This window comes from Nyctereutes procyonoides, unplaced genomic scaffold (assembly GCF_905146905.1).
Source record: "Nyctereutes procyonoides isolate TBG_1078 unplaced genomic scaffold, NYPRO_anot_genome, whole genome shotgun sequence".
Classification (NCBI taxonomy): Eukaryota; Metazoa; Chordata; class Mammalia; order Carnivora; family Canidae; genus Nyctereutes; species Nyctereutes procyonoides.
This window is the reverse complement of record NW_026575044.1, coordinates 28,561,313-28,585,424: the sequence shown is the minus strand read 5'-3', so window position 1 is coordinate 28,585,424 and position 24,112 is coordinate 28,561,313. Positions and strand designations below refer to the sequence as shown.

Below are 24,112 nucleotides of genomic sequence, written 5' to 3'. Positions count from 1 at the left end.
GACCAAAATTTTAAAATATTCTGACTTGAAATACCATACTACCAATACTATAATTAATTATATAAAATGCTCTAATCATTCATAAGTGTCTATTTCCTTGACTCACTCTTCAGATCTAATCACTTATTTGTTTCTAGGATAGAAACTGAGCTTTGAATATAGAGTACAGAACATTTTCTAGAATGCTGGATGAGATTAATACTTTACTTGAAAATGTATTCTTAGAAATATCTTTATATTTTGGAAGGATAGAGTACTTACTTAGAATTTGCCCATGCAGAAACACTGCATCTTGTTAATAATAATAAGCAAAACAAAACACGAATGGATATTAGTCTTCCTCTCCCTGAACTAAACACTAAGAAGACAACTGCCTTATGACAAGCCACATATATTGCTTAGAATAGAAATTAACATCCAAAGGAAGGACCAGAACCTAGCCATATTGAAATTTATAAACTAACAACCAAACGCTATCAGGAGGTACCTCTTTCATAGAAATGCTTTTTTTCCTGTAAATCCACACCTGTTTTCTTAGATTTATATAATGCTTTATATTTTTCATTGACTTTTTGCATTCATTCTTTCAGATAGTAGCTAAACAGATTTTACAGTAATTTTCTGAGAAGTGGATCAAGAGGTATAAAGAGATGAAATGAACTGCCATTGTTAACATGACAGAGGACAAAACAGAGCTGGAAGTGTGGATCTCCCAAATCCTGGCCTATTTCTACAAAGTGAATGAATGGACCATGTGGGCTTATCCAAAGGACAAATGTGTAGGGTCCAAGGAAAGCAGAAATCTCAAAATAGATTTTTAAAAATGGTCTATTTCAATAATACCTGAAGTATCAAAGCATCCTCTCAAGACAAAGTCAGCACATGTAAAACTTCCTTAGACTTAAGTTATGTCTGAGTATTTATTGTTACTTTTAACTCTATGGTTGGGGGGCGGGGATGTTGTGGCACAACAGATTTTTTTTCATGACTTACCACTTCTAAGGACCTTAAGTTCTCTGTTTTTGGACATCATTAATACTGTTATCAGTGAAAACATTACATTCTAAGTCCATTAAAATTGGAGTGCAATAATGTAGAATATCATGAATCAAATTATTAATAAAAGTAGAAATGACCTCTCCTATCAAAAAATATGGTGATACTCTACATAAAAATAATTGAACTGCAGCATCTTTTGATAGATTAAACAATAAAATTGGCGTCTATTGCAAAGATAGCATGGCATTAATAATCTAATGATAAACAGATCCATCCAAATAAGGCCAGATGATCAAGTCCCATAAGAGGCACTGCTATTAATCTTCCACTTGTGGGTTAAAACAACAACAAACTACTAGGGACACATTTCTGAAAAGTTTACTGACAAATAGTATTATGGAAAAGAGGCTGGGCATGTCCCTGCCATTCTGAAAAAAGAAGAAACAGTAATTTTTCAAAACCTTACAACCATAAAGCCAGATTCTGGCTTCCTCTAGACATAGTTCTGTTAAGGTAAAAATGTCAGTGATCCAAAAGAACTGAAATAAAAGAGCGACTGTAGTTAAATTGGTTTGCAAATCTTATCTTGTAAATTCAGTAATATATAATTCCTAAAATTTTCTTATATCTACTTTTGAATAGTAGAGCTTTGTCTTCAGAAGTAAATCTTTCCTACCTGGATCTGAATGCATGAAGTAATACCAAGTTAGGAAAATTGAAGAAGTTAATCAGTTAATCAAAGCAATGTAATAATAAACCATTGCTTTGCTGTACTTTCTCAGACTGTGTGTCTCAGAGTTACATGATACAAGCTCATCTTATTAACCCAAGCCATAAAATTTTGATAGCAACATTGCTAACAGAGAAAAAATTTTAAATGGGGCTATATGTTCTACGTCTTCTTCCTCAGTCCCAAGCCTCTTCTCTAATTTTAACTGTTTAATTTCTGAACATTTTCAGAAGAAAGGTGGTCTAAATGTATTCAGCTTAGCACATATACCTGCAATATTCTGGTTTCTGACATGGTAGAGAATGGACAGTTCTCAAAATTAAGATTCTCATTCAATATATGACAACTATTACTCACTATTGTTGTTTTTCATGAATGAAATGCTTCCTAAAAAATGCATGTGTAAGTTTTCCATTAATTGAGTCCTTAATAACTTGATTATACTAAGCAAATATTTTACATGAATTTTACCCTTTGATCCCTCCAACAACCCCAGGAATAGATTACCATCATCACTATTGTCATCTCTGTTCAAAAGATGAGGAAACTAAGCTTCAGAGAGGTTGTAATATTTGTCAAACGAGTAAAGAGGACACAGGTGGCAATCTGTTTTCAGAGACTATCCCCTTAATATCTATAATTTATAGCCTCTTCTGCTTATCAGCATTAAAAAGAGAGAGAGAGAGAGAAAGAGAGAGAGAGAGAGAGAGAGAGAGAGAGAGAGAGAGAGAGACTCATCCATAAAGACTTGGAATATTAACCTCACAGCATAGGTTAATATCCTGAAATGTTTATAATGTTTCCCAGTGTGAGGTTCTTCGTAAGTTTAAGATGCTCTAACGAGTTTGAGGAAACCATTCTGAATACAAGGGGCAGTCAAACTCTCTGTATCTTGACTTGGGTTACAGAGTTCCACAAGAAACACATCAGACTGTATAGTAAAAATGCAGAGCTCCACCTGGAGGAAATTAACAATAGCCTGTTCAGCAGAATTGATGGCAAAAGTGATGAGCATTGCAACAGTATTGTAATACTTAACAGCTGGGAACTAAATGCATAGGACTTCAGCTTTTAATAGAAAGAACGAGGAGTATGAGTAGCATATTTCTAAGGGAATCAGAATTCCAATTATTGAAGGAAATCCACCAGTAGGGGAGTCATTCTCAGCTTAAGATGCAAGCTTAACTGGTGAACTGAAACAGAGATATCACATGACACTGGTCAATCATAAACATTAGCAAGCATTTTTTAAAGCAAAGCAAAATGGCTAAAGCCAAAAGCTTAACCCACCAAAATCATGTCATATTGTCCTAAGTTCCCTAGCAAAAAGAAAACAAAAACAAACAGAAACAAAATTAATGTTACTAAATACCAGTAATTTGGAAAAGTAGGAGGTAGTGCTAAATTTCATTAAAAAACATTACTCTTCAGCTTGCTGCCTTGGTATAGTGTGCTCCACTGATACTGAGCATCAGAGCAAATAAAATTGGTCTAATCACACTATTTTTAAAATTACTGTTGCCTTAACTTTATAAAATGAATTTAGAGAATAGCAATAATACTTTTATTTTACTGTAATAATAACATTAAAAACATGTTTGTTGCTGAATACCATGCAGTACACTTTATGGAAGAATTTGCCCCTGGGGCCAAACTTTTGATATTTTCTCTTGAGATTCTGGGAAAAAATAAATTAGAAATAATCTCCTAGTGAAATTTGTTTATCTTGTTACATTTAATATTGTGATATTTATTATTGTGCTATTCTATCACAAATCACCTGCAATATACATAACTGGATAATACAACTATAGAAAATGTATCTTTAAAAACTAATAAAATTTAACTATAATTGAATAAAGCCTATAAATCTAAATGCTATTAAAGAGCTCATATTTCCTGATTCATAAAGAAACAGCACACCCTAGTCCAGAGAAACCTCTGTCTGGAGAATGGAAGTCTTGGTTCACTGTAACATCTCTTAGTCATCAAGGGCTACTGTGCCTTTATCTACTTTACACATTTTGTATCTTGAATACATTTGGAAGGAGAGAATTAGGACTATAAAAAATTGCAAATGGTATAATATCTTGCTCAAAAAATTTTTAAGATATATTACAAAACTGAAATGTCTAGCCAATGGTTTGCCCTTATATATACATGGGTTCTCTTTTACCCATTTCTCACATGAGAAAAGATAAGCAGGAAGCATCGTTGTACTTTGACAGGAGTAATTATTAATTTGCAAAGGTGCATATGGAAACTGTCTTTCAAAGATGAAGACGTTTTTAACCTAACGTTTACTTATCCAACAAACACCTACTGAATGCATAGACAGTATAATTATCCCTGAATACTGCTAGATATGGTTCTACACCACTAAAGTGCCTGGATACATCAAATTATTGGAATCACTTATTGGTAATTATTTGATTAATTCCAAAGTGATTCTGAAAAATGCTTTCATCCAGGCTCTATATAAATACTCTTAGGTAAATAGTACATGCATGGTAATAATCAATAAGACAAAAAGCCAGACATTTAGCCTGCCTATATCAAATCTGCATTCACTCTGGACCTCAACAATTTTCGCTTCAAAATCCTAGCTACTGTTTCTGAAAGATTTGGTGCTCTGTTGTATCTGTTTGACCTCTAGACATCTGCTATATGACCAACTGAATTCCTGTACCTTAATAATGTCTCCAATATGAAAACCAAGATGCTGCTACATCTTTTTTTTTTTTTTGGCTACATTTATATTTCAACCCCAAAGTTACCACTTCTCCTTCTCCCTGACAGGATTCTCAGGTTTTATATGAGTTCCTAAGAATCCTGTACTACTGCTTGATCTGCTGTGATTCTGGTACTATTCCCATTTGGTATTTTCAGTTCATAGCACTTTCCATGTGTCCTTTTCCTTCTTTCTTTTCTGAGCATTTTCTTCTTGGATCATTCAACAGCTCCCCTTGCTTTTTTTCACTTAGTTGAGGGGGATGACCTGCCCCAATCTGGAATATCTAGTGTTGAGTTTTTATTATTTACTATATTATTTTTCACAACTGGAGGAATTTGATTTCTAATTTTTAAAAAAGCAACTGAGTATAACACGGAAAATTCAGATCATCCTTACACTTATTTGGGGCTTACTACAGTTTTTATTTTGCATTACAGATGATGGGAAGTACCACAGTTTTTTCTACCATTAGGGTCTAGTGCTGACTTTTCAATAGGATTAATGTTGGTAGATAAAACACAGTATGGCCAGTTCAATATGAATTCCAGATAGACATGCAATATTGGGACAAATTTATATTAAATATTATTATTTATCTGAAATTCAAATATAACTGGACATCCTGTGTCTTATTCATTATACCTGGCAATCTCACAGGATACATTCATCTAAAATGAATGAAAATATGAATTAGAGCCTGAAAATTATTTAACTTTATTTTTTAAAGATTCGTTTATTTATGAGAGAGAGTGTGTGGAGGGGGTGGGGGGTGTAGGAAGCAGACGGAGAAGGAGAGAGAAATTTTAGCAGACTCCACACTGAGCATGGAGCCCAAAGCAGGGCTCCAGGTGGGGCTTGATTCACAACCCAGATCATGACCTGAGCCAAAACCAAGAAGGGTGGGATGTTTAACTGACTGCCACACCCAGGGGCCCCATAATTTTAAATTTGAAACAAACTGCTTATCGGGAAAATCTAAGAATAAAGTGAGAGGTACAGTAGGCAGAAGTGATCATTGGAAAGTATGCAGGCAATCTGAAATCACAGTCCCTATTTAAAGCAGTGTTCTCCAACTTTTTAGACCAAAGTACAAGTATAAATATGTTTCCCATCATAAACTAGCACATACATACATTTCTATTTCCTATTTCTGATCATTTCCATTTCCTTTTATTTCATTTTTTGAAAGTGTCCACAACCCACTAAATTGACTTGCTAACTTGCTAATGGGTTGTGATACGTCATAAAAAAAAAAAAAAGAAAAAAAATTGGTCCAAAGTAGAAGAGTGCGGTCTGTCAATCCAAAGATTTTTGTTGTGGCGTTGAGAGGAGATGCTGGGTATGTGGTCAAATTTAAAATAAAGGCTGGCAACTCCAAAGAGGGTTTAAAGCAGGCAGGGATATTTTTAGACAGTTCGGGCCAAATTGTAGATAGCTCAAAGTAATCTGAAAACATGAAGCAAATGCAATGAATGTAATATAAGAGGAAGGAATGGTGCAAACAGCACAGTGGCAGACACAGCATCCTCCAGGGACAGGGAGATAGATGCTAGAATGGATGGCAAAAGGCAAAAATTCAGTTTCAGGGATGCCTGGGTGGCTCAGTGGTCAAACATCCACCTTTGGCTCAGGTCATGATCCCAGAGTCCTGCCTCAGGCTCCCTGCAGAGAGCCTATGCCTCTGCCTATGTCTCTGCCTCTCTCTATGTGTCTCTCATAAATAAATAAATAAAATCTTAAAAAAAAAAGATTGTTTCAGACAGAAGCACAGAAATGCACCCCATGATGGAATCCGAGGAGGTAAGCAGAGAGGTAACAGTATTCCAGGGCAAGGCAGATGAATGGAGCCCTACACCATTATACTTCAGTAAATCAAGGCCTAGGCAAACAAGATATAGCATGCGAGTTAATTTAATATTAATTAATGAACTTTTCCTGGAAACAGTTTTTGCTTCACTGATTACAGTTCAAACTTAGCTGTATGGCTTTGCAAAAAAGAACTTTATTCTCCTCTGCTTTATCTCTGCTATAATGATGCACGTCTCTAATTTGGATCTGTATTTTACAATAATTAAAATAGTCATCAATTGAGCAAATGAGACAACATCAAGAGAGATAATAAAATCAACTGGCAATACATTGCCAAAGTTGTGGATGCTATTTTTGTCACTTCTTATGTTAGAATATTTGCCTGTTGAGGAACAGATTGTCATAACAGAGAATTCTTATATTAGATGAAAAAAATGAGCAGATGGGCAGTGAAAAGTTTTTCTTCATGCATGTTTCCTAATAGTAAAATAAAGAGAATCCCTAAATATTGCATGTAAATAAAATGACTCAGCAAAGCAAATGCTTATACAATTACTTGCAGCATGACACGCTACATTAAAATACACAATTACACACATGGAAAATGTGGAGAATTTGCTTCCTCTCTTGACTTCTTCTGAAGAGCGTATATACTATGATATATTAGTGTTTTTGCTGGGGCATAGGGGGAAGACCAGTTACAATTCGACCTTCTTGGTCTGGAATTCATCAGCACATTCAAGCTCTCCTTGGCTCTGACTATAACCCACCCCCTCTGTTAAAGTTTACATTGAGCACATGCTGCTAGTCAGTGGGGACACAGTGCTTCTTTTGAAACAAGTACCTAAGAATACCAAAGTAGGCAATAATTAGGCATCTTAGGGGAAATGGGAGAAGTTGCAGAAGTTTAGACTTCACTACTTAGGGAGTCCAGTGAGTTACACAACCCTCATAGAGTTGTACAGGCAAGGCTCAGAGTCAGGACATGCTAACCATGTCCCACAGGTGCAGAAATCATTGTCTGAATTCTTGAACTGCTCAACAACTAGCAAATAATGAAAACAATTTTTTGAGACACTAAGTAGAAAACTGGCCACATGGTTTCCTTTAGAAAATGTCTCTCAACTTGGAGTGTTCACTGTGCTGTAGAAGTGACCTGAAATAGAGAACAGGGTTGCATTCTGATTATCACAGGAAGCAGGGCTGGTGTGGCTGGAACTTAACATTCAGTCATAAGGGATGTTAAATGGCCTGGAATATTTGAACAAAGCCAACTGCCTGCACAAAAGCCTATAGTGCCCAAATGGAAATATCGCCTTAAGTTATACAAATAATTATACAACTAATGGATACATAGGACAAAAGATACCATGTTTATATGTTCTATCGTTAAAGATTTTATTTATTTATTCATGAGAGACAGATAGAGGCAGAGACATAGGCAGAGGAAGCAGGATCCCTGTGGGGAGCCTGATGTGGGACTCGATCCCAGGACCCCAGGATCACAACCTAAGCTGAATGAAGATGCTCAACCACTGAGCAACCCAGATGTCCCTACATGTTCTCTACTAAAGAGAAAAGGTACCAAGATAGAAATTTCTCGGTGAAAATTCCAAATTCTTAGAAGCAGCGGCTAGGTCAATTTCTTTTGGGATTCATCTCCTTTACCATTACAGTGGCTAAGGAGCAGAGCCATGCTCAAACATGGCTGTGCTGTATGCTGACTGGGAGAGGACATTCTCAGAAAAAGAAGGGGTGGAAAGGGAGAGAAATAGAATGGATAAACAGATAAGAAATCGGCTGGTTTTGTTTTACCTATCATGAAATTAAACTGCTGTTGATAAAGCTAGTGAATAATAAGCTCAATTCTGGGAAATTCAAGAATGAAGACCTGGAAAGAGCCAAGGAAGAGCACAGATGATACAAAGAAATAAATAGATCTTTCAAAATCTAGTTAATAGGAAGCTGTTTCTAACATTTGTCACCCCAAATAACTCCACATTTTTTAAAAAACAAGTTTCCATTCATTTCAGTATAACAATGTTTGAAGCAATTACATTAAAACCTTGACATATATTATTTCTGGACCTCAAAAAATCCTTCAAATAATACATGCTCAACTCACACATATAGAAGTCACCTAATCCAGGATTTAAATCAAGTCTGGCTGACCTCAAAACCAGCACCATTTTCTACTACCTCATGCTAGTCATTCACATCCTATACCTTCTTCTTGTTATATTTTATCCCAATTAAATATCTATATAGGTGCACATATGCATATGATTGAAGAAATTCAGGAGATTTTATTTATTATACTATGACTTACCCAGGAATACCTAGACCTCTGGATCTGACAGAGAATCACCCACTGGGAAGCAGGAATCATCCTGAGTAGTTGTAATGCTGCACTGGCTCACTTTCACCACAAGGGTGCACTGAAGTAGCAATTTCCTAGGCTGGACATAAAGGGTTAATGGTTTCTTCAAAAGGTTAATTCCCTTTCAAGGAATATATCTATTCACTGGGACATTATCATTTAATACAAAAATTATTAATGACAGGGTTTGTGACATTAGTTGATGATTAAATGGTTTCAGGGAGCTCTTACGACTTTTGATGATCTCCACTACCAAAAAGACAGCTGAGTAAAATAGATTTGCACTATTAATCTGGCCACCTGTGATAATTCTAACTATACCTATATAAGAAATAAATCAATTTTGATGAATGGCGATACACTAGTTTTCTGCTTCAGAATGGTTGTTTAATAACTCTAATTGCCATGCCATTTTTTTTCCTTCTGAGGTGTTCTCCACATCTAACTTATTAGGCTGAATATTATTTTTAGTTATCAGAAACAATGGGGCTGCTCTATCATAAAAGTGGATCTAATATGATATGTACCATGTTCAATTCAATGGCTATTTTCAATATTTAGAAATCACCTCTGTAAAACTTATATATGTATATAAGGGTAGAATATGTTGGTATAAGTGTGTGTCTGATGAAAATAAGCTACTGTATGGAAAAGTAAGTAAAGTGTTTACAACCTGTCTCAAAGACAGAAGCATTATTTAATGGAGCATCAAAGTCTGTCCTGAAAAGCAAATGAGAAACTCTTGTGCTAAATGATTTTTTTACCTTATTGAGAACCTCCAAAGTTGCATAAATCTGGAGCTGTTTAGTGTAAACATGGATTGTGCAGTGCACATCTTTATGGCCATGGGATACACTACTAATCTTATTTCATTATTTCTAGTTATAGTAACATCTTTATACTATTTAGTTGGTATTTAAAAGACAAGGACTTCAACAAGTACTTATCCAGTACCTCCACTGAGACTCGCCTTCTGCTAAATGTACTTACACCGCGGTATGAGAAACATACATGGTTTCTCATGGTTTCCCCCATCATTAGGAACTGTGTGATCTTTTAAACATCTACTCTAGTCATAAAATACAAAAACAAACAAATAAAAGGAACCTCACAAAAATAGCATAAAATATCTATAATTGAGTAACATTTTGTACTCATAATCTCTCAAGGATAAACTAATTAAAAAACACTTCTAAATCACTGTATTATTGTATAACATTATCACTGAATTCAATATTTAAGAGTACCCATGGGGATCCCTGGGTGGCGCAGCGGTTTAGCACCTGCCTTTGGCCCAGAGCGCAATCCTGGGGACCCGGGATCGAGTCTCACATCGGGCTCCCGGTACATGGAGCCTGCTTCTCCCTCTGCCTGTGTCTCTGCCTCTCTCTCTCTGTGTGTGTGACTATCACAAAAAAAAAAAAAAAAGAGTACCCACAAAAGTATCTGAATTTGGAATAATTTTGAAGTTTTTTTCTATCTCTATTTGAAATCCAGAACAGTTGTTTATTTAAGACACTGTAGTTTGTAATAACAAAATAAAAAATGTCATTTACATAAAAAAGGCAGGAACCTATATTTATTTGTTATATTAATTCATTTTTCTATTTCTTTGCATTAAGTCAAGAAGATGGATTATACACATAATGTTAATTTCTCTAAGTCCCATAGAATATTTTCCTCCACACTTGTCTTCAGTAACACCCTATCCATGCGCTTGGATCTGTTGGCAGGTAAGGGAAGAATTCAAAATAGTAAAAGGAAGTGAGAAGGGACAGAAGCACACGTTTTTATATTCTATTAGTAAATCATAATTGAATAGTACTTTTACTAGGAAATCATATTTAAATTTCATAGTTTTAAATCTAATACTGCCCATCTATTTTTATCATTTATTTCTTTCCCAAAATTTTTATTTAAATCCCAGTTAGTTAACACATAGTGTAGTATAAGTTTTAGGTGTAGAATTTAGAGATACCACTTACATACAACATCCAGTGTTCATACAACAGGTGCTCCCCTATTTTTAAACAGCACTCTCATCTTTTAAAAAATTTTCACTAAAAGAAATGGCACCTTCTTTTTGGAAAATATTTTCAAATAAAGTTTGTAAAGGCTTTTTATCCTTCTCTTGACAGCATGAGTTCTCAACTTCTAAATATCATACATGTTTCTAAAGCTATAATATGTAATGCCACACTGAGATTTACACAAAAATCAGGCAGCTCCTATACTACCTGGGGTGTCAGATGTAGGAATGTTTATTTAGAGCATTCCACATTGCTTTTCTGTATGCTTATTTATGGTTGAGTTAAACCCAGCTAGATACGGGAGACGGAAGCAAGTTTATAAAATGATCATACAAAATGTCCATGACTGCTAGCAGCCTTATTTATTCTCTAACTTTTCTTGTCTGAGGATATTTGAAGTCCATATAAAGATATAGGGGTCAATAGTTTAACCCAAGTAAATTATATCCTAACTGTAAAATTTGAGGCACTGTGATAGGGAAGAGAAATATATCTGGAAAGCAAAGCCTCCCTGGCACTAATCACAGAACTACATAGATAGATATGTTTCAACAGTGAGATTTAGCAAATCCTATTAAACATTGTCTCAGACTATAGGACCATAAGACAGGCAACACTGATGTTCACATGATCATTTATGTTTCAACAAAGATGCAGGAGAAAAAAAAACATAAACAAACAAATGAGATATATAGCAATCATCAGGTTCCAGACAAGAATACATGCAACTGAAGTACAGCTGCATGTGTTGTGCTGCAGCTTAAAAATCACATTATAGGGCAGCCCCGGTGGCGCAGTGGTTTAGCGCCGCCTGCAGCCCAGGGAATGATCCTGGAGACCCTGCATTGAGTCCCAGGTCGGGCTCTCTGCATGGAGCCTGCTTCTCCCTCTCCTCTGCCTGTGTCTCTGCCTCTCTTTCTCTCTCTCTCTGTCTCTATGAATAAATAAATAAAATCTTAAAAAAAATCACATTATAACTAAGAAGTTGCTCATTCATAAAATGGTTCAGATTACTGCAAAAATTTTACAAAAAAGTAAAATAGTGAAGATCTGCTGACACGTGGTGGTATTTTCTGGGCTCTCTCCTTTGATTGCTCTTTTAAATTCCTGGAAATATGAACTACAATGACTACAGATCCTTTTCATTACTGTTCTTATCATCATCATAATGATTATTTATAGAAGAATTCTCTAGATAATAATGGAGCCAAAATGTTCTATCTCTATGCTATGCTTACCAACGAATCTGCCTTATGACAGCAGGATACATTCCCTGTGTTTGCACATTTCTGGTGCCAGCTAATTTACTCACTTTGGTTAGTATCTCCATTGTGTCGCCAGCACAGTAATGGCCTCATACACGCTATTACTATTGGTGTTAGTCCTTCAGAGTTGTTGTGGGTTTTTTTTTTAACTTTATTTATTTATTTTAGAAAGAAAGAGAATGAGTGTGGGTGGGGGGTGGTTAGAGAATCCTGAACCTACTCCCCACTGAGCACAGAGCCTGATGAGGGGCTGGTTCTCCTTATTGCATGACCTGAGCCAAAATCAAGAATCAGATACTCAACCAGCTGGGCTGCCTAAGTGCCCCTCCAGTTTTTTTTTTCCAGTGTTATTCCTTCAGAGTTTAAAGAAAACTGAAATGTAACCCCCTCGTTTCATACCTAAGTAAATTGTAGCCTAAGCCAAAAAGAAGTTTAATTTTTTGGAACTCTTGAATTTTAGCGTAGTGTACTTTTTTTTCACACCACAATGGCTTCAAATTTTGCGGATTAGTCTCATTATAAATTGACAAGAATTCTAGAAATTTTTACATAACAAATCAGTAGAAACTAAATATCCTATTTAGCAGTGGAAACACTAAGCCAATAGGTATTTATAAAAAGAGAACAAAAATTATGCTAACTTAAGCCTTAAGATTAAGCACTTAATCTTAAGATGTATCTTTTTAATTTTCAGAATAGGAATGCAGACACTCTACATGATATATTGTTTTTCTACAATACATCCCTAGAAAGGGATGTTCAATTCATACTGAAAACACATTCTTTAAAGAGAGCTAGTTTTTAAATTTTTCAAAAAGTTAATCTGAAATTAATTTATTTAACTTAAACTTTGGAAAAAAGCAAAGAAAATGAATAGAATTCTCATAAACTTCATCAAGCAAGAGATCTTCTAAACATGGAAACTGGCCTGCTTTTATGCTTCCATTCTGCCCAGTGAAACCTCAGAGAAAACTTACACTATGGACTTCCAGGGATGTGACATCAGAGTTTGACATAAAAAAAAATGCATGAAAAGTTATTACTATTCCTATCTCCCAACAAGACGCATCAGGGCGGGCAGAGGAAATTATACCCATAACTGCAACCTGGGCAATGACAGAGCTATGTTAATTGCTTAACATAAGTCTTTCTACTTAGAACATGAGTAGTGATTAGATAAAGGAAAAATAATAATATTCCAAAGTTTACCATATTCCAAGTGCTTTATGTATATGAACTCATTTATTTCACCACACCATGCATATCATTATCTCCCTCTAAACAGGAGGAGAAAAAAAGTAAATAATTTGCCAAAACTGACACAGATAGGAAGTGCTAGATTTGAAATCTGAAACTGAGCTTGTCTGGCTTCTAGCCTATTTTCTTTTAGCTCTAGCATATGTTCTCCACTCTGAATTAAATGAATGTAATTATTGGCAGCGATGTATGTGAATAGTACATGTAGGTTTAGTGTATCACACTACAAGTTGTGAGTGTGTGTGTGTGTACATATACACATTTATATGCAGACTGTTCTCTATTGAAAACACGGACTTTTCCCCTTAGCTCCTGGATTTCCACCAGTTACTCTTATTTTACATGTAGAGGAAAAAAGTCTTGAAACTTAATCCTCTAATCAGACCCTAACTTGTGTTACTCGAAGGGCAGCTGTGCTTAGCCTGTGATAAAATATAGGTGATAAAAGACAACTGGAGAAGAGCGACACATTCCCAAAAGTGGAGCTCAGGTAGAATTTGAGAAGTACCAGAAGACAACATTTTGCAATAATTTCTTATAATGTTGCATCATCAATTCTGGAGGTACCATCCAAATTGCTAAGTACTCTTGCATTCAATATTCGGTACAAATCAATATTTTATATTCAAATATAAGTGATATTTGAATGAACTATGGCTCACACCTCCTCTCCACTCTGTTAATGTAGATAATCGAAAGTTGACTAAACTCAAATATATCAAAGGAAACAAATTCAGTGCAGCAATAATAGTTCACATATACACAAGAGCAATTGTAGAAAAAAAATAAAAGACCTAAAAGACACTAGAATTCCCCAATGACTGAACAAAGCAATTAGGATAGCCTTTACATATTCCTAAAATGTGTCATTTTATGTGGATTTTTAAAGAGTTCATCAGTAGTAGAACACATACCCTCCAATTTTATCTATGGTCAGATCAGATTGCAATAATAGTTAAGTTGTATAATGCCTAGATATTTCAAGGAATGACATACTGCAGATAGGTAAAAACAAAGAGCATTCAAAAGTTAATCCAATATTAAAGGACCACCATTTCCTGCAGAGTGAAAACATAGAAAGATTTGCAAAAAAAGGCAAAGTAAATAAAATGACCACTAAGTCTATCAATAATATTAAAACAATATGAAACACTTTAATGATTAGTTGTATAAGTATGGTTTCTTGGCCATGTAGGAAAAGGGAGAAAAAGGTCAATAAATATAATCATGCATGCGCTATAACTAATGTTAGAAGTAGGAAAAAAAAAATCTTAAACTTCATGGGAACCATTATAATTGCAATAGGTATAAAGCTAATTCTACCAATGACCAGCCAATTCTAGCATTAGTGTTGAGAACTAAACACTGACCCAATAGTCTAGGGCCCTGATACCACTAAACCATTCCATTTCAAATTGCATTTGGTCTTATGCTCCATTTAGTTGAATATCTCTACGAAATGCTAACATTAGACTTAATCTATTGTAGAGTGATATGTAAAGTTCTGCTGGCATTGCAGCAGTTTTTTTTTCTATGATATATTATTACTCAATAAAAATGGAAAATCTTCTTTATTAGGATTCAATTATGAGGTACCAGAAGGCAAAAGATTATGCCAAAAAGAATCTTAATGATACTAGAAAAAGGTGAAAGTACTTTATGTGGAAATTAATAATAAACTTGGGAAAGGATCTTTAAATAGGATGTTCTCAAGAGGCAATGAAGGATGTTTCAGGGCTGCTTATATGTCCAAAGTTGGTATTCCCACCCCAAAATGCAGAAAATGTCTTCACAACGTTAATGCAAAATGAGATATGTTGGAAACATGTTTACCAATTTTTTTTGAAAGTGTCTGGCATGCATAATGGCAATGGATCACATTCCCTACATTTCACCTAAGAAAATAGGGTGACAGAGTTGGGTCTGTGTCATGTTTCCATTTTAATTAAAGGTCTCTAGTAAATGTATTCCAAAGATTCAATCATTTTGAATTGCTTTTGGCACCTAAATAGATTTGGCTGCCACACTACTACTGACAATGAAGGCATTTTTTTGTTCATTTGTTTCTTTTCATTTCACAGCTGAACTTCTGCATTCCTACCTTATAAAGTTCTTTCTATCAAGTTCAGGCAGCTATTTCATGAAAATGCATTATCATAAGAGTATACAGTTAGTGAAATTAGTAGATCAATGTATATATTTTCTTGTTAATATCCAAAGATACAACCCTAGCTTAGGAGACAAGCAAAGTGAGTATGTTCAGTAATATTAGTCTACATAAAAATATCTTAAGAAGCTAGGCCATTGTCATTAGTCATGATAAGAATGTCTCCTAGGATATGTAAGTCAAAAGAAAGTTTATGTGGCAGAATTATGTAAGGAAACTTACAATAGTGCCTGCCCACAAACCATGCAATTTGGAAACAGCCAAGAAACAAAACCATAGAGAAGGAGAGATAAATACAACATGTATTAGGGGTTATTATGCAACTACAAAGATTCAATATGACCCTGGAAATATAGCAAAAAATAGTTATGGAAAAGAAGCTATTTCTTATGCTCAGTAGCTAATTTTCAAACATATGTACCTGTATTTGAAACTTTGAGCATTTCACACATTTTTCTGTATCTGAAAAAAAAATGGATCCAGACTGATATTGTATATCAATATAGCTGAAAACAGTCAATAAAAAGGTAGCCAAAAGCAAAGTTCAATAAGAATTCTAAAAAAGGATATTATTCTGTTTGCTGATAAAACACGTCTGATGTATACTTTGCTCATATTGGAAAAGAATAATTTACTGTTCAATTTTCCTAGAAAGGATGAAATATCTATAAGATGATTTCATAAAATGTTTGATTAAATAAAAGCTAGATTAAAGTGTCTAGGTCAAACTGTAAATATAATTAGAAACTTTAGAGATAATATATAACTCCATTTTGAGAATATATATATTTTTCAATATCTAAAAGTTAATGAAATCTGTTTTCCACATAATTTACAATAACAACATTGTATATTTTCACTCTAAAATGTTCAAGGGCATTGGATCTATGAAAACAACACATATATTTTAATTCTCTATTCTGGAAAACTAAGAAATGCATACACTTCAGGACAAATGTATTTAATATAAGGTGACACAGGAAAAGTACATCAAATTTCCTTATCCATGTGAACTTAAGATTAAATAGGAAATACCTGAACATATTAATATGATTTGAAGGGGAAGGAATATTAAGATTATAGTGGTAGTACAAAAGTTCATATGTCCAGTCCATAATTCATATATTATGATTTGAATATATACTGAATATATAACATAAATACATCTCCCCATTTGTGGGCATTTGACTGTGACTACCACCTTTTATGTATATTTAAACAAAACAAAATGAGAGTGCTAGAGACAGATTTAAATTATATGCAACAGACCTAGTGAATATATGACCAAAACAGAATCAGCAATAATAATAGTTTAAATGTTGGGCATGACCATAATATGGTCTAACTTATATTAGAGATAGAATATTTATAAATATTTAACCCAATTTCAACAAACATACATCATATCAAATTTCAAAATGCATGCCTTTCTCTCTTTTTTTTTTTAACTTACTGCTTTGTAAGTTCTCTTTTGTCCAGCATGTTTCCGAATTTGTTCTCCATTTGGCCCTGTTTCCACATGCATTGAATAGATAATGTCAAAGAAATCTTCAACCACAGCTACCCGCCGTAAAGACAGCTTCTCATCTACCCCTACGCCATCCTGGAAACAAACCCCCCCCAGAAAAAGACAAAATTAATAAAGAAATGTGTATTTAACACATAAAGTTAACACACAGAGTGAATTAAAAACATTTTTGATAAATTGAACCAAATCATCCAGATAGGAAACTTTAAAAAATTGTGAGTGAATGCTGCACCATTTCATACATTACTTACATATAGAACCTTAAGAAACATGAAAAAAGATATTTGGCATAGTGATCATGCTTACCCACCCATCATGACTTATTTGTAGACATCAGTATAACTTTATTAAATTACTCCAAAATATATTTTAAAGCTTAGGAATTTTTATTACAACAATTTCATTCTAGATATTCATTCATCCAATCAATATTTATTGAATTTCTGGGTACTGGTAGCTGTTATTAGAAAAGGAAAAGAAATTATGTGGAATCTCTATCCTTAAATACCATATAATCTAAGAAAGAAAATGCATCTACTATTCTGTCAGATTGGACTGGGGGACAATAATTGTTCAAGGTTGAAAATAGGAATCACAGAAATTATCTTGGTGTGAACTTTGGATCCTCCACTCAGAAATCGTATGTTTTGTGCAAATCATTTAAACTTCCCTAAATTCTAGTCTTCTCAAATTTCAGTTTTCTCAGTTGGAAAACAGAAATAGTAGAGTCTACTTCCCAGAATTGTAAGAATTAAATGCAATAACATAGGTAAAGGATGTGACCTAACAGTTGGCATACAGTGAACACTTGGCAAATGGTAACTCTTGTCATTGTGACAATCATGATAAAAATATAGCAACATACTACAGGAGTTCAAAGAATAAAGATATCACCTCTGGCTGAAGTAGCTTCTTGAAAGAAATAGAATTTGATGTGAATGGGAATACACGCATGGTATAAGCCATAGTGGTGGTGGTGGGAAGTGGAGCAAAGAGTCAAAAGCTCCAAGAGATGACAGAAAATAAGAAATTTATAAGAAAAAGATAAGAAATTAGGAATTAGGCCAAAAAGTAAAGAAATTTAATGTTATATGAAAGGGTTTCCGGTTTGCTAACACAGACATGCACGCATGTGCATATACACACAATGTTCTTATTTGGACCCTAAGGCATAACCTGAAGTAACATGACATAGTCATTAATGTTGATACACAGCATAAGAGGATGATTAATCTGAGCAAAATCATTGTGCAATGAGTCAAATGGCAAAAGCCTCTTTGAACAGAAGTCCAGAAGACTGAGCTCACTACAAAACTCAAAATAAGTTATATAGTACTTTTTCTTAGTTTGGTTTTGTTTTTTGTCTGATTTATAATAAGTCTCAGAAGTAGCACTGTTAGGCACCTGGGTGGCTCAATGGTTGAGTATCTGCCTTTGGCTTGGGTCATGGTCCTAGAGTCCTGGGATTGAGTCCCACATTGGACTCTGCAGGAAGCCTGCTTCTCCCTCTGCCTATGTTTCTGCTTCTCTCTGTGTCTCTCTCATGAATAAATAAATAAAATCTTTATTAAAAAAAAAAAAAGAAGTAGCACTGTCTGAGGCAACATATTCATATATATACGTATATATATACAAACACATATATATATTTAAATAACTACATATTCCATAACTACATATATATTCAAATAACTATAATTAAGATAAATATATATATTCAAATATTATGAGTTGTATGTAAGGTCAAACTGCAAGTATCTCATCTCTTAAATTTGAAGCACTCTTTCACAATTACCTATGATGCATGTGATTTGTTATTAGATTATAGACCTTTCTCACTTCTCTCCTTTAACATTTTGAGGCATCTCTTCTGTACTGTGTCTCATTGATAACCCCTTATTGCCTTGTAATGCAAGACCAATATGTAGCCAAAGTACAGAGAAACTGCATGAAGCATGGCTGTGACTAGCCTGAAAAACTATCTAGTTTAGTGTAGAGTTCTTCGGAAGCACCATTTGAGATGCCTATCACTCAATCACCCTGGCCTACCTCCCACTCCTCACAGAACATCTACTGTTCTTAGGCTAGAAATCCAAATTCTAACTCTGTCTACTAGAAAATCAACACAAAATTTTGTCTTCTTTTCTCCCACTCATAAAATTTGTAGTTTCCTCTCAGTTCCTTTGCTGGGTAACCAGAAATATGGTAATTTTGTATAGTTAATAAACTATGAGTGATGTAGGAATCACAGACTATTCATTCCTTCAGCAAGTATCCCAGAAAGTCTAAATGTTGCCAAGACCAAAGTCTACTGTGTTGAGGTTACCAAGGTCAGCTGACTTCTCAAAAGAAACATTGGAGGTCAGAAGGCAATAGTACAATATAAAGTGTTGAACATAAAAAAAAAAAAAACTGCTAAAACAGAATTCTATATCCAGAAAAACTACTTTTCCAAAATTAAAGTGGGTCAAAGACATTCTTAAATAAACAAAACAGAGAATTCAATGCTTATAAACAAAAGAAATTTATGCTCTCATCGTCCTAGAGGCCAGAAATCGAAATTCAAAGATGTTGGCAGAGCTGCACTCTCTCTGAAAGCTCTAGGGGTGAATCCATTCTTGGCCTCTTCCAGTTCCTGTGATTGTTAGCATTCCATAGCTTGAGGCCATTTCACACTGCCTTCTCCTCTTTGGTGTAGCTTTTCTCTGTGTGTTTCTCTTATAATGACTCATTTTATCTGAGAGCAGTTACAGCCTATCCAGATAATCCAAGGTAATCTCTTCACTCAATATCTTTAATTTAATTACATCTATACAAAGACTCTTTTTCTAAACAAGGTAACAGTTCAATTGGAAGAACAAATTCCAGGGATTAGAACTTGAAATGTGGTTTTTTTTTTTTTGAGAGAGAGAGAAAGGTGCACACAAATGGGGGGTAAGGTGAGGGGTGGGGAGGTGAAGGTAAGGGGGAGACACAGAGAGAGAATCTTAAGCAGGCTCTGTACCCAGCATAGAGCTCAACCGGGGCTCAATCTCATAATCCTGAGATTATGATCTGAGCTGAAATCAAGAGTTAGACACTTAACTACTCATGTGCTCCAGAACTTAAAATTGTTAGATGGCCGTATTTAACTACACGAAGTATGAATTAGAGTTCAAAAGATACAAGTTGTGCTCTGGGAACATATATTGGAAATGTTTCATTATCAGTGGTTAAGAGTCCATTTTCTTTCAGGAAATCATAAATTCAGTGTTAATCAAGATAAGATTGAAATCATATATTTTGGGGAAGGGAAATAATGTTAGCCTTCTGTCATGTGGCCCTGCTTACTTGCAATTGTGATTAAGCTCAATTCACATCCATACTCTTATTAAAACTCAAAAACGCCTTCAGGGGTTGGGCCTACAACAAGTGAGCCCAGTATTTGTGGGAAGAAAACAAGGAGTAATAAAGCCCTTTAGGAAATAGAAGAAATGTATTCAAAGAGCTTGGAGCTTAGCATACTTCAAATACCATGGGGCACCCAGGTGGCTTAACTGGTTAAGTGTCTGCCTTCAACTTAGGCCATGATCTCAGAGTTCTGAGATCTATCAGCATCAGGCTCCCTGCTCAGCAGAGTCTGCTTCTCCTTTTCCCTCCTATCTCCTCACTGCTTATGCCTCTCTCTCTCTTCTCTTCCTCTTTCTAAAAAAAAAAAAAAAAAAAAAAAAAAAAACCTTTAAAAATCATACTTCAAATATCATAAAAAGAAAGACATTCACAAACAGACACATGACAGTTAAATGCCAAAGACAAAATCTCAAAAACAACTCATCAACTATTGAGGAAATCCCAATAACCATTCAATGTTGTAGACATGCCTCATAATAAATAGTAAAAGAAAGTTTTCCAGAATAAAAGTAAGTGGTAAGTGGTAATTCAAATCCAGATGTAAATACTAAGAGCTGGGCAAGCCGGGTGGCCCAGCGGTTTAGCGCCGACTTCAGCCCAGGGTATAATCCTGGAGACCCAGGATCGAGTCCCACATCGGGCTCCCTGCATGGAGCCGGTTTCTCCCTCCTCCTGTGTCTCTGCCAATCTCTCTCTCTGTGTCTCTCATGAATAAATAAATAAAATCTAAAAAAAAAAAAAATACTAAGAGCTTCAGTAAAGGAAGTAAACATAAAAAAATAATAAAAAATAGAAACATGCCAAATATAATTACCTATTCCTTTTTTAAAGGTAATAATTGAGTCATTTTTATTTATTTTTTTTCTTTATTAACCTACAATCTTTCCTCAGTTACCAAAAATAGTCAACTATGTGTTGCAAGAGGGGAGCTAGGTCCATATCATTAAGACAAAATATATAACAGGCACATTGCCATAAGGGAAAAAATACAGACAGTACAACTTATATCTTCTTACTATCATTGATAATAAGATTAATTTAACAGTTCCAAATGTGCGTGTCTCATTTTTGTGAACCAACACCTTAAAGAATTTTCTAATGTTTTCTTTAAATTTCCATAATCATCTCTTGAGATGAGAACACTAATACTCAGAAGTTTTGCAACCTTCCCAAAGACTCGTAGTAATTACAAAAGCTGAGTAACATACAGTTTTTGTGAAAGAAAGAAAATACTATTTATCCTAAGAATACACTTGGACATATCCTAAACAGATATACCTGCGGGTTATTTTACAAGGATTCCACAAAAGCCTTTTTAACCCATAGTAGAGCTGAAATAATCTACAGTTGCAATTAAACATAGCAAGATATGTAATTACAATACTAGAGAACAAGAAAGATTAAAGGTTATCTAAATGTTCACCTTGAATACTGATGCTTTGTTAACTGCTTGATTTAAAAGGCAAATGATTAAAATAATATGTAAATAATCGTATTACTGGTATAATAACATACATAAATGTAACATATTTGACAACTAAAGCACAAAAGAGTCAGTAACAAAGCTATACTGGAGTCTAGAATAAAGCAATAACAGAATAATAAATCAAATCCATATGTAGAAAGAAAGAGAATCAAAAAAGTTAATAAGGTTAACATTAAAAGCTCTATAACTATATATTTTCCTACTTCCTTCTCTTAACTCTTTGAAATACATAACAGTATATGAATAATTATGACATTATAATATTGGGAGATTATTGATATATCTATATATTACATGCATAAATCATAGAATTAAAAAGTGAGAAAATTGAGCTCTTTAGGAGTAAAGTTTCTATATTGGATCATAACTAAATCAGTATATATCTGAAGTAGATTCTGATAAGTTAAAATGCATATTGTAATTCTTAAAGTAACCCCCCAATTAAAAAATATATTATCTAAAATCATTAAAGGAATTACTATTTTACAAGGGAAAATATGTACTTAATATAGAAAGGAGCCAACAAAGGATAAATAAAGGAAAAAAGACATGAGACATAGAGGTAATAAAGCAAAGTCACCAATATAAATCCAATCACATCAATATCATTAAATATAAATGGACTAAGGAATCTAAACAAAAAGAATTAATTATAAATAACATCCTAGTATATGTTAGCTAAAGGAGACACAATTTCAGTTCAAAGATGCAGATAGAGAGTGCCTGGGTGGCTCAGTCAGCTAAGCATCTGACTCTTAGTTTTGGCTCAGGTCATGATCTCAGGATTGTGAGATGGGTACAGAGTCTGCTTAAGATTTTCTCTCTCTCCACCCCTCTCCCCACTCACACTCTCTAAATACATAAATCAATCAATCAAATCTTTTTTTTTAAAGACGCAGATAGGATGAAGGTGAAAAGCTATGTTATGCAATTAAGAACAACAACAACAAAAAGAGCTGGAATAGCTATATCAGAATTAGAGGACAGAGTTTAAACCAAAAACAAATGTTACTAACAACATAGAGGAACATTTTATAATAATAAAAAGGTCAATTCCAAGTAGGGTATGCATGCACATGCATTGAATTAGCAAAAACTGAAAGAAGTAACCAGAGAAATTAACAATAATAGTTGGGGACGTCAGAGCTCTACTTTCAAAAATAGAATAATAAGGGAGAATATAACCAAGGAAAAGAAAACTGAACAACAGTATAAAAAATATACAAACATAGAACAACCCACACAACAGAAACAGATATTCTCCATAATAGACCATATCTCAGCATAAAAGTAGTCTCAATAAAATGTAAGGGATTGAAATATGCTTTATATGTTTTCTGATCAATATGGAAATAAATTACAAATCAATGACTGAAGGAAAATAGGAAAATCTACAAAGATGAAGAAATGAAACAACACACTTCTCAAAGCCAATGAGTCAGAGAAGTCAAAAGAAAAATTAAAATATAAGTTGAGATAAATAGAAACAAAAATACAAGATCCCGAAAACAGTTCTTTAAAGGAATTTATAACTGTGTGTATTTTAAAAAATAAGATCTTTTCACCTTATAGAACTAGAAAAAGAGTAAACCAAGAAGGAAGGAAATATTTTTAATGAGAAAAAATAAATTAAATAGAGAATAGAGAACAATGGACAAAATCAGCAAGACCAAAGTGCAAGTTTGAAAAAATTTTAAAGACAAAACTTTAGCTGTATTGACCAAGATTAAAAGAGAGAAGACATAAATTGCTAAAACCAGGAATGAAAGAAGGAATAGCACTCCTGATCTTAAAAAAAAGGACTATAAAAAGTATAAACAATTGTATGATAAGTAACTATATAAAATGAATAATTTCTAGAAAGATAAAAATTATTAAAATTGACTGAAAAAAGTGAAAAAATTTTTAAAGATTTTATTTATTTATTCATGAGAGACACAGAGAAAGAGGCATAGGCAGAAGGAGAAGCATGCTCCCTGTGGGGAGCCAGATGTTGGGACTCAATCCCAGAATCCCAGGATCACTCCCTGAGCTAAAGGCAGATGCTTAACTATTGAGCCACCCAGGTACCCCAAAAAAGTAGAAAATTTGAATAGGTCTTTCACAAGTGAAAGAGACAAAATTAGTAATTAAAAAAAAATTCTTACAAAGAAAAGCCTGGGACTAATGGGTTTCATTGGACCAAACATTCAAGAATGAAGGCCAATTTATCACTAAATTTCCCCCCCCCAAAAAAAGAGAGAGAGAGAGAGAGAGACAGAGAGACATTTCCCAAATCATTCTATAAAGCCAGACTTACCCTTATACCAAAGTCAAATGTATTACAAGAAAGGAAAA

General features: G+C 34.2%; 1 protein-coding gene across 2 annotated transcripts in view; it reads right to left on the bottom strand.

The window, feature by feature from the left end:
- Positions 1-24,112, bottom strand: part of NOL4 (nucleolar protein 4) — a 400,678-nt gene that overhangs the window by 281,946 nt on the left and 94,620 nt on the right. For both annotated transcript variants that reach the window (XM_055324042.1, XM_055324043.1), the window contains exon 2: positions 16,825-16,974. In XM_055324042.1, coding sequence (XP_055180017.1) covers positions 16,825-16,974 — 150 coding nt within the window. The remainder of the gene's footprint in view (positions 1-16,824; positions 16,975-24,112) is intronic.